This window comes from Rattus rattus, chromosome 8 (genome assembly GCF_011064425.1).
Source record: "Rattus rattus isolate New Zealand chromosome 8, Rrattus_CSIRO_v1, whole genome shotgun sequence".
NCBI lineage: Eukaryota > Metazoa > Chordata > Mammalia > Rodentia > Muridae > Rattus > Rattus rattus.
Genome location: NC_046161.1, coordinates 113,365,056 through 113,377,349, shown reverse-complemented (window position 1 = coordinate 113,377,349; position 12,294 = coordinate 113,365,056). Strand labels below are relative to the sequence as shown.

Here is a 12,294-nt window from a genome sequence, read left to right as displayed (position 1 = left end):
AGCTGAAGTCTGCTGTGTGAAAGGGAGGTGGGGTTGGTATTGAACTTGGGACTGTGGCTTCCCTTTGATATAGGCTGAGGCCCACTTGTTTATGGACCAGTGTCCCCTGTTGGCCACAGCTATTTCAGTAATAATCTGTGCATCAGGCAGGCAGGTTCTCCTACCTGCTTAGACTCCTCAGGCTGGCTGTGCATGTGTGGATAACATGAGCTCGTTAGCTGCAGATACCTCTCTAGGGTGGAGGAAGAAAACACAGTGTGGTACAGCAGACCAGTCTCTGAACTCTCCAAGCCCTGCTGGAGAGTTTGACTGTTAATTTGCTTAGCAAGATGCATTTGCATTTCTGACATTACCGTTTATCAATCGCTTGTGTCTTTTGGTGGTGGATAGCAGGTAGTTCCTCTTGTATTTATACAGTTCTGTAGAAGAGGTATGCCTCAATTCTTTTCAGTCTTTGTAATTTTCAATCCTATAAACATAGGTTTTCACTCCACTTGGGTAAATGTGTGAGAGTGGAATTGTCAAGTCAGATAGAAGGGAATATTTGACATAAAATGAGCTTCCCATGCTGGCGATGTGTGCCCTCAGCTAACCCAAGTTCTCGTCAGTACTTGGTGCTGTCAGTCACTTTCGCTTTCTACTCTGTGTCATTGCATCTGCTGCATCTGCATACTGACCAGTGACTGGTCAGATTTGGTTGGTGGTCTTGGGTGGAATGACCTGGGTGTTCATGTTTGAAGAGTCTGGGTTGGTTTTCTTAAAAGCTGTTCTGTGTCTGGGGGACGAAGATTTGGGGAGAGGTGCATGGCCTGGGGACTGAAGAATGCAGTGGACTGGAGTAAAGCCCCACAAACTGTTACTCGTGCATGGTGGTGGTTTTCTCAAGGACCGGGTAACAGGAGAATGCTAAGCAGGACCATGGATGAAGCACAAGAGGCATATTAAACCTCCAGGTTGTGCAAGGGAAGAGGAGACTGTTCCAGCTGCAGGAAGGTGGGAAGAGGTTGGGGGAAGGGAGTCACCGTGTTCTCGTCCCAAAACGTTTGCCCTCTATGTAAAAAACAAACAAACAAAAAAAAAAATCAAGGATGCTGCTGCCAAAGGGGAAGTAGAGGTGCGTGATGCGAGGAGACTGTGGAGTCCTGCGGAGTGCACAGCTTCTTAGCAGGGAGGTGTGGCCCAGGGCAGGTCACAGAAGCCTCCTCAGGGCCCGAGTTTCAGCACAGTTTTATCTTCAGCTGCTGTCGCACATCCTTTCCAGTCAGAACAGGGTAGCCAGCTGCAGGCTTGTGTGTTTTTACCGGCATGGGAGAGTCAGGAAACAGCCCCAGAGCAGCCCCAAAGCACCTGTCCCTTGCAGTGAGGGAATGATGCAGTTTCAGGTCAAGTGTAGAAAAATTGAGATTCTGGAACAATATTTTCTTTCCTATTCATAGAATTTTAATTTTTTGAAACTTTATCCTTGTCTCAAAATACAAGATATCTTGGGAAAGTAAGGGAGAAAAGTATTTATGCCTAATGTCCTTTTTAATTGGATGCAGTCTTGCTGGATGTTGATGTTTCTGTAAATAGGTTTCCAACTGGGAAAAAGCTTTTTTTTTGACTGCTTGCAGGTCATCCCAGTGGCGGTGTCTAAGCAAAGTCATTAGTACTTCCTTCTAAAAACACTTAATGACAATTATTTTATAACCAGAGTATGTCTATTTAGAGATGAGACCTTAAAATTTCCAATCTTGACTTACAGAATAATTTAAGTTAATTAACCTTCATTTTTAAGAGCAAACTTATTTTTGCAAAAATAAGTACAGAAAAGGTAGAGTCACCGTGTGTTCTCCACTCACACAGTTGCCCTGTTCGCATCTTAAATACGTGGTGTCTGTTTCAACACCGATGAACCCACTGACAGGTCATTGTCAGCTAAAGTCCAGTTTATACATTAGATGTGTGTGTGTGTGTGTGTGTGTGTGTGTGTACGTGCGTGTGTGCGCGTGTGCGTGTGTGTGTGTGTGTGCGTGTGTGCGTGTGCATGCACACGCATGTGCCACATTCTACCATGACAATAGCACCAGAAAGCTTGTACAGTCTTCTGTGGCTCACCATTCCCGCTGCCCTTCCTCCCGCCTCCATTGCCTTCACGTCACTGTCCTTCACGTTACCTCATGTCACCACCCTTCATGTCCCAGTCCTTCATGTCACCATCCTCCATGTCACTGTCCCTCACGTCACCACCCTTCATGTCCCAGTCCTTCATGTCACCATCCTCCACATCACCATCCTCCATGTCACCGTCCCTCACGTCACCTCACGTCACCTCACATCACCGCCTGGTTACTGCCCTTAAGTGAGCGTAGCTAGAACGCTGGAGTCAGTTAGCCTTTGCTCCTTGTCTATCAGCAGCTGTTAAGACTTTGTGGCTTTTGTGCTTTATTAACTCATTTTCTCCTTCTCTCTGAGGCAGTAAAGATGTAGTGTGGTTTCTTTAAGCCTTCACCTATGTGAAAGGCTTTCTGTGGGTGCTTTCTAGCTTTGGAACTCATAAGTAAAGCTGCTATGATCTACAATGTAGTTGAAGTGTGTGGTTACGTTAGATACGTCCCTTAGAATGAGAAGTATCCACATTTGCAAACCCCCCCTCCCCACTGACTCATCTGTGCAGAAGAACATTTCTAGACAGCACCTGTTACCCATCATGCTTGGTTTCATGGAGCTTTCTAGTCTGATCTGGAAAGAGCCTGGCTTATGGTTAAGATGTATACGCACAGAGAGAAGCGCATCAACCTACATGTGAATGCCTGCAAGAACTTTTGGCTACCGAGGTCAGTGACGAGTAATAGTAACGTCACCGTGCTGTGTATTAACTATGAAGTGATACCACAGGCTCCTGTTTAGAAGGCTTGGTCCGCAGCAAATGATATGACTTGGAGAAGGTTGTAGAAACTAACAAGTGCTACCATGCTGGATGGAGTAGCTGGTGGGGCTCCGGGGTGTGTCCTCTGGCTGATGCTTGTTCCATGCTGCTTCTGAGCTTGCTGTGATGTGGCTTGAGCAGCCACACCATGATGGCCCGCCATGGTGGCCCACCATGAGCTGCCCACCATGAGCTGCCCACCATGATGGCCAAGCCTCTGAATGCATGGTTGAAAATAAAGACTTCCTCACTTAAATGGTCTATATCACAGCAACAGAAAAGTAACACTGAAAACTGGTTTCAGGTGCTCATTTCCATGAACAGACCTGAGACTGTGTGGTTCTAAGCCTGCTTTGCGGGAGGAATTGGGAGAATTTGTAAGAGCTTTGAGAAAGCCTACAGTCCTGAGAGCAGCTGATTAGATGACTCCATGGGGAGTTCAGACAACCAGAATGTGGGGAAGTGGGGACTGCAGTGCAGATGGGCTGCAGCAAGTGCTGTGGCACGGATTTGTCTGCACCATGCCCATGCCCATTGTGGGGGATGAGTTGGGACATGGTGGACTAATCAATTTAGCAGAGGAAATGTCACATCAGCACAGAGGTCGGGCTGTGGCATACATATTGCCAGCTGCTTTTAGTTGTTCTAGAATCTTCTTTCTCCTGCCTGCCTGTGTTCAAATAAGCTAAGCATCGGTGTAGGTACTCCATGCAGCCTCTGCCTCCTCGGTACTCACCACGGCAGGCCAGTGTCTGGGTCAAAGATGGGCCGTAGGCTAACATGGGACGTGATGGTGACCAGAGCAGTGGTGGGAGTATGGAGCAAACTTGTGGAATAGACAGATCACTGTTTGAACCATTGAGACCTCCTGTCACCAGCACAGTCTCCTCTGTGCACACAAACAGTGCATACTGCGGCCAAACAGGAGAGTGCTTACCTCTCCTGTAGGAAAGGCAGCTTGTGGACTGGGAGGATGTGTAACCAGAGCTGAGATGTGAGCTTCCTTGAGCACAGCTAAGAACCAAGCTACCAATGCCATCCCTGGGATGAAACAGGAAGTGTCTCTGTTTTGCTTTTGAGTGCTATGACGTCACGTTGATGGGAAAGCCCTAGGTTTTCTCTGCCTCTGACCCTGGTAATCCCAGCTATTGGTCAGTGTGTGACTCAGAGAGCTATCATGAGAAGAGTTGAACTTCACTGTACCCTTCTGTTTTCCCGAGATCTTCACTAGTTTTATCAGGTGGATAACTCATACAGAATGAAAAGAATCCACTTCAAATGCTTGGTTTGATGGGTATAGCTGTGTACACAGGTGAATTTGGAGCACTCTGTCTCTCCAGGGATCCCCTGTCACACACACCCCGGCCCTAACAGTCTCAACACAGACTGTCACTGTGGAGAATAATCATTTGTTATACATTCTTGCCAATGGAGTAACAGCCTTTATATCTGATATCTTACAGCCTTTGTATCTGAATTTCTTTTATTCATCATGAGGCTTTGGAAATCCATCAGTGTGACTGTGTATCTATTCTAAATAGTCTATAACATTGTATGACCACACCATGATTTTCCTATTCACTCGTCCCACAGACGGCTGCAGAGAACCCGCCTCTGTACGGTCCATGTGCTTACATCAGCACTTGAGTAGGTATGTCACAGTACCATTGCCACACTTCCTGTAAACACACTGTCCGCCCTGTAAGCACTTGCTGGACTGCTTCCCACGGTGCCTTGAGCATTTGACACTTCCACTGGCAGTCAAGAGCGTCATGAGCTCCAAACCTTCCCCATATCTATTTGCTCACCACTTCCTTTTGCTGCGTTTGGCTTTCAGCCTGTACGGGTGTGTGCTGGTTCTCCATGTAGCTTTAGCTTACGTTGTCTGGTGACAAATGGTGTCATGTGTTTTCCTATATTCTCACTGGCACTTTATGTGTTGTTAACACTGTCTTAAAACATTATTGCCACCATGCAGTCTTTCCATAGTCGAGGTGTTAGAGCTCTTGTCTGTTCAGTTAGTGTGACCAGTGTCAAAGTACACGGCAGGTCTGTCCCCCCAGGCTGTGGCTGGGCTTCTCACTGACTTGATGCTGTTTTGAAGATGAGTTTTAATTGTCATAAGCCTTAACTTGTCATTCTGTGCATGGTTGTTGTTTTATAATATCTTCTTTTAGAAACTTCTGGTTACCCCACAGTCCCAAAGACTTGCTCTCGCAGCCCCATAGTTTTGGTAATCCTATTTCCAGCCATTTTCTGTTAACTTCGCTTGTAGCTGGGATAGGGGTTGGCGTGTTTTATCCGGCTATCTCTCTGTCACTGTTGAAAACATCTGTATACTCCCTGATCCCTTATCAAATTTTTTCTGTGAGTGTGTCTGATATTGTATGCATACATGTCTGTGGAGGTCAGAAGAGGGTGGTAAATGCTCTGGGCTGCAAGTTACAGTTTTTAGCCGTAGTGTGGTTCTGTTTTTTGGGGGGGAGGGGTTTGTTTGTTTGTTTGTTTTTGTTTCTTTCCAAGAAAATCATGTGCCTTTTCCCATAGGGCTCTCTTATCTCCACAGCAGTATTTTATAGATTTTATTTTGTTATGGTTGTGTATCTGTGCGTGTGTGAGGAAAAGAAGGGGTGAGTATGCATGTGAGGTAGGGAACAACTTTCAGGAGCCGATGCTCTCCTTCCACAGTGACCCCCGGGCTCTGGCACAAGTGGCCAGGCCAGCACAGCAGCATGGCCGCCTCCTTTACCTGCCCAGCTGAGTCTCTGGCTTTATAGTTTTTTCTATAGCATTTGTAATAAACTCAGCAGTCCTTCTCATAGATGAGTATATATTGGTTTTCTATTTTATTTTTGTTTTCACTCTGTATTCCCTGACTCTGCCTGTCAACAATAGTAGTGTGACCTCCATGGGGCAAAGCTCAGACCTCTTATGCACATAATTTTCCATCTGTAGATCTCTAGAGCTTTCCTCTGGTTGGCTGGCTGTACTGACTGGAGCCTCTAGTGGAAGGTTGGTGCTTTGTTCCCGGTTTTCAGGGAAAAGCAGTGGGTGTTTTGCCATTTATATATGATACTAAACTATGAAGTTTCGTTGGTGGTGGTTGTGTATGTTGGGAGTGGTATATGTTTTTGTATGTATTTGGGGGTACACTCTCCTGTGCATGTGTCTGTGAGTGCATCCTCCTGTGTGTGTGCATGTGTGTCTGTGGGTACATCCTCCTGTGTGTGTGTGTGCATGTGTGTCTGTGGGTTATCCTCCTGTGTGTGTGCATGTGTGTCTGTGGGTACATCCTCCTGTGTGTGTGTGTGCATGTGTGTCTTTGGGTACATCCTCCTGTGTGTGCATGTGTGTCTGTGGATTCATCTTCCTGTGTGTGCATGTGTGTTCATGGGTACATCCTCCTGTGTGTGTGCATGTGTGTCTGTGGGTACATCCTCCTGTGTGTGCATGTGTGTCTGTGGGTACATCCTCCTGTGTTTGTGTGTGCATGTGTGTCTGTGAGTTCATCCTCCTGTGTGTGCACGTGTGTCTGTGGGTACATCCTCCTGTGTGTGCACGTGTGTCTGTGGGTACATCCTCCTGTGTGTGCATGTGTGTCTGTGGGTACATCCTCCTGTGTGTGCATGTGTGTCTGTGGGTACATCCTCCTGTGTGTGTGCATGTGTGTCTGTGGGTACATCCTCCTGTGTGTGCATGTGTGTCTGTGGGTACATCCTCCTGTGTGTGCATGTGTGTCTGTGGGTACATCCTCCTGTGTGTGTGTGTGTGTGTGTGTGTCTGTGGGTACATCCTCCTGTGTGTGCATGTGTGTGTCTGTGGGTACATCCTCCTGTGTGTGTGCATGTGTGTCTGTGGGTACATCCTCCTGTGTGTGCATGTGTGTCTGTGGGTACCTCCTCCTGTGTGTGTGCATGTGTGTCTGTGGGTACATCCTCCTGTGTGTGTGTATGTGTGTCTGTAGGTACATCCTCCTGTGTGTGTGCATGTGTGTCTGTGGGTTATCCTCCTGTGTGTGCATGTATGTCTGTAGGTACATCCTCCTGTGTGTGCATGTGTGTCTGTAGGTACATCCTCCTGTGTGTGCATGTGTGTCTGTGGATTCATCCTCCTGTGTGTGCATGTGTGTCTGTGGGTTATCCTCCTGTGTGTGCATGTGGAGGTCAGAAATCATCATAAGAACTCTTTCTCCTTCATTCTTCATCTTGGTCTTTGAGGCAAGGTCTCTCACAGGACCTAGAACTCACTGTTGCAGCTAGACTTGGGGGTTAGCCAGCAAGCCCAAGGCTCTGTCCTGCACCTCAGGTGTTGGAGTCATGGATATGCATTGCCCTGGGGTACTAGGGCTCTGAACATGTCCTCACAGCAATTACTTCACTCCTGAGCCATCTCCCCAGCTCCCGTATCTGCTCATCTTTCCCCTGACACTGGGCTACATTCCCAGAATTAGATGTGCTGTTTAAGTTGAAGATATTTCCTTCTGTTTGTAGTTTGCTGAGGGTTTCCATAATGAGTGAGTATTCCATGTCAAAACTTTTCTGCATTTGTCTCCTGAGAACAGTGTGTTGTGTGACATTAACTTTCTCCTGTAAAACCAGCTTTGTGTTCCTGAAATACTTATCAGTTGGCCTACAGTGTATTTCATTTGCTCTCAGGAACCACATCTGCAGAGTACTAGTAACAGTCTTCATTGTAAGGGATCTCTGGGTGAGGAGTGCAGGTCGGCATGGTCAGAATTTAGGGGATTTCAGTCTTAAGTAACAAGTAGCACAGGTGCATGGGGTTATGTTATCTCCCTTGTATAGGTAGCACAGGTGCATGGGTTATGTCATCTCCCTTGTATGGGTAGCACAGGTGCATGGGTTATGTCATCTCCCTTGTATGGGTAGCACAGGTGCATGGGTTATGTCATCTCCCTTGTATGGGTAGCACAGGTGCATGGGTTATGTCATCTCCCTTGTATGGGTAGCACAGGTGCATGGGTTATGTCATCTCCCTTGTATGGGTAGCACAGGTGCATGGGTTATGTTATCTCCCTTGTATGGGTAGCACAGGTGCATGGGGTTATGTCATCTCCCTTGTAGGGGTAGCACAGGTGCATGGGGTTATGTCATCTCCTTGTATGGTAGTACAGGTGCATGGGTTATATTATCTGTAGCACAGGTGCATGGGTTATGTCATCTCCCTTGTATGGGTAGCACAGGTGCATGGGTTATGTCATCTCCCTTGATGGGTCGCAAGCTCAGAACAGTGGCCATCCCATCCTTCTTCCATGTGCTCCTTCTCATTGTCTGTCACCAGCTTCATGTCACTCAGTGACAAGACAGAGAATCATTAATGATCAAAGCCCCCAAATTTCCACTGGAGTAGGAACTGGGGACCCCTGTGCTGGCTGATCAGGCCTTGAGCTCCAGAGACACCTTGTAGACACTAGAGAACGAGTCTTCACTGTGGCTGCCAGTGTTTCAGATGTTACCCCACTGAGCCCATAAGGGTGTTCGCTTCATTTCTGGCAGGGAGCTCCTTGAAGTGTGTGATGATCTTGTGGCTCATAGGAAATACACATCTGTCTTATGGTGAAGCACACATAGTCCTGGACATGTGACAAACACGGAGAAACGCACATGTGACATGTGACCCACAGTTATACATGTACACGTGCTGCAGTAAGAGCGCTCATCTGAATTAACTCAGACACGAGTTAATCTTTGTGTTGACTTCCAAGTCCTCAAGCCACCTTTGTCTCCTCTCCTCTCTGAATTATCCCAGTGTGACCAACGCCGCCTCCCTCATCAGATTCTACCAACGCCGCCTCCCTCATCAGATTCTACATTAGCTGTTTCTCTTTTGGTAGCTTACCCGAGTTCCCATGAAATGCCATCCACAAATTGAGTTAATGGTGGTGCCAACACATGTCAAGCTTACAGAATGGTGATATTCTGTTTTGTGCTCCATCACAATATGTTATGTACAGCTCTGAGCAAGACTTACAAGTAAGAAATACTAGAAAGCCTTGGCTCTTCTACTCCATTCCCAAAAATGCCCCGTGTAGACCACTGCCACCTCAGGGTATGCTGACCGAGCCGGCCCTGCTCCTCTGTCCATGACACACACACCTTTGCCCAGTTTCCATTCATCCTCTCTTCCTGTGTGGGCTCCCACAGTGGTGCATGTATGTGTGTCCTCTCTTTCTAGGGAAGCTTGGATACATAGTCAAGGCTTGGGGTTTGAACAGCTCAGTCTTCTTCACTCAGCACCAGGTTTACCACGTGTACAGTGGCATCTATAAATCCGGTTGTTGCTTCTCTGGGTTGTACATGTCCATCTTGGTGTGTCCAGTTTCCACTGTTCTGCATCTGGGCACAGCCTTGCGCACTTCCTGGTGGCTGTGAGCAGAGATGCGTACAGTGAGCCGACGTCTAGCATCTTCAAGGTAAACCTCTGTGTGCTACAAAACTTTGGGGACCTTAAAATATCCATGCTTTATCTAAAGATGGCATTCAGAAGTGTGGTAGAGATTGCCATTAATTATAAACCCCAGCGTCTGTGAGTCTATTTTTATAGTGTCCTTTTCCTTTTCTACTAATGACTCTGCAGGTGTTGGTGGCTTTTCTGCACCTGCTGAGTACCAGGTTGCCAGGGAGAGAGCCAGCTAAGGTATCTGAAGAGCAGGCAAAGTAATGTACATCCATTTCTATTTAAAGAAATTAATTACTTCAGCATATAGCAGGTATTTAAGTGGTTTTAAAATGTTAAACACAGCCCTCAGCTTCCCCTTATTCCAGCGCCATGAGTTAGCACCCCTGTGCTTTGAGCTTTTGAGAACGGCAGTGCCCAGAAGACAGAGGGAAGGAAGCTCACTGTCCCCATGTGCTACCAGATTTTGTAGTTCCCTTGTCCTTTTCACTTTCATGACAGGACCTAAGATCAGTTTGGGAATACCAAAAAATTAAAAACAGAGAAAAGAAAAAAGAAGAGATAAACATCTGTGCAGGCAGATGCCCACTGTTAGACTGAGACGTTCACAGGGTGGGCTGAGGAGGTGACTCAATCGGTAAGTGCTTGCCTCGTAAGCATAAGGACCCAAGCTCAAACCCTGAGGCACATGTAGAAAAGCCAGGCGTGGAGTTGGGGATTTAGCTCAGTGGTACAGCACTTGCGTAGCAAGCTCAAGGCCCTGGGTTCGGTCCCCAGCTCCGAAAAAAAAGAAAAAAAAAAGAAAAGAAAAGAAAAGAAAAGCCAGGCGTACACATTTAATGCCAGCAGTGGGGAGGTGGAGATGGGTAGAGCCTCAGGGCTCCCTTGTCAGCCAGCCTCACCTACTTGGCAAGCTCCAGGCCAGTGAGCTATACAGCTTCAAAAAAGAAAGGTGGACAGAGTCTGAGGAAGACATTGAGGTTATCTGTCACATGTGCACACACAGAAGCACACACATGCACACACATGAGCACACACATGTGCGCACACATATACACACACAATCAAGCTCTCGCATGTACTTCCTCACACAAAAATTCAAAAGGAGGTTTTTTTATCTCATTTTCTTGGGGCACTTTGGGTCAAATCCAGGATTTTGAGCATGTTGAGAAGCACACGAACTGTGTCCCTGACCCATCATCTTTTTTTATTTGTAATCAGGCATGACCTGATTTTTAGGTGTGATTGAAGGACACAGGCATTCATCCCAACGTTATTTTTCTTCTGAAAGATAGAGGACAGGCAAACTGACCTGAGGCCCAAAATAGGCTGAAAGTAGCCAGGGGGGTTGGATTCGACAAGACAGTTAACACAGTGATTTTATAGATGGCCACATCTGTGTATTACCATACACCATGCAGAAATGACAGACACATGAGGAAAAGAGGATTCATGGATTTGCAGTGTCTTGTAGGAGGACCTGACCATAGGTGCTGTTGTACCCCAGCCTGTGCTGTCCTGTGGTTAGTGGTCACTGTCTACTTGGTGAGGCTGAGGAGCCTACTAATTTCTAGGTCTTTTGGTTACGACATGCTCAAATCTAGCATGAAGCTGACTCCTATGCCCTCCCACCCTCTCCCACTCCTGTGCCCCTTCTCCCACTCCTGTGCCCCCTCCCACTCCTGTGCTCTCCCACCCTCTCCCAATCCTGTACCCCTTCCCCCACTTCTGTGCCCCCTCCCACTCCTGTGCCCTCCTCTCTCTCCCACTCCTGTGCCCTCCTCCCACTCCCACTCCTGTACCCCCTTCTCCCACTCCTGTGCCATCTCCCACTCCTGTGCCCCCTCCCACTCCTGTGCCCTCCTGCCCTTTCCCCAGGAGTCACTGTTTATTTCTCCTCTAAAGAATTTATTTTATTTTCCTCCACCTATCTTTATTCCTGTCAACAGTAATGTAACTTAACTTGTCTGTCTCTCTTTGGCTTACCACCTTCTAATTTTTTTTTTTTTTACCTTTAAAGATTCCCACCTTTTGATGTTCTCAGTCATTCACACTCTCCCTTACCCCATGCTTTGTTCTTTGGTGATTCAGATATCTGAGGGTGTTGAACCTCTTCATGAGATTCTAGACAATCATGGGTTTGGAGAAAGTCTTTTGGGTGGGGCCATGCATCTGTGGGATTCAGCAGAGGCAATGTTCTCTGCCTGATGTAAATTGCATGTCATATTATGAGGCATTGAGGATGCTAGAGAGGAAGGGAGTGGTCCTCAATTGCTAAGGTCTGAAAGGGCACACGGAGTCTGTGTCCTTAACTGCTGTGTGTGGAGAGACCAGTTTAAGGTTCAGTTATTCTATGAATGTTTAATAATGGTCATGTCATAAAAAAAGCCACAGCAGACATCTGGGGGTGCAGAGAATCTGAGCACTTACACTGGCTATGACCCCGGCTGTGGTTCAGTTGAGCAGTGTGGACAGAGGATGGAGCTGATGATGAGTGCCGGGCACCAGGCTTATTGCTCACCAATGTGCAGGTCAAGAACTGTCTGGACGGCTTTGGAACAAGCTTTACTTTTCTACGAAGCACCAAGAGTGCACATGGTATCAGTTTATGACAAGAACTTACTTTCAAAGAGTAAAACAAAATAAGCCAATAATGGTTGGATGGACTATACCAGAGTCAGTGAACTCCTGTCCTGATTAGTCAGTGATATGTCAGAGGCCACTAACTCAAGAGTCCCCAAAGTTAACAGGAAGAGTTCACGTCCTTTATGATCTCACCTCTCTGATGGCGATAGGTGGGTGGAAGTCTCAACATGAGGTCTTTCTTTTCACAGCACGCACTCTTGGCTTTGAAGTTCATACTTGCCTTTGCCATCCCTGATAAACCACGCCACATCCAGATGAAACTGGCCAGGCTGGAATTCGAGTCTTTGGAGGCACTCAAGCAGCAGGTAAGAGCCGTGCGCCTG

At 47.1% G+C, this 12,294-nt stretch overlaps 1 protein-coding gene across 2 annotated transcripts in view; it reads left to right on the top strand.

Annotated features, from left to right (window-relative positions):
• Ano10 (anoctamin 10) overlaps positions 1 to 12,294 on the top strand; it is a 116,975-nt gene that overhangs the window by 79,478 nt on the left and 25,203 nt on the right. For both annotated transcript variants that reach the window (XM_032911247.1, XM_032911246.1), the window contains exon 12: positions 12,160 to 12,276. In XM_032911247.1, coding sequence (XP_032767138.1) covers positions 12,160 to 12,276 — 117 coding nt within the window. The remainder of the gene's footprint in view (positions 1 to 12,159; positions 12,277 to 12,294) is intronic.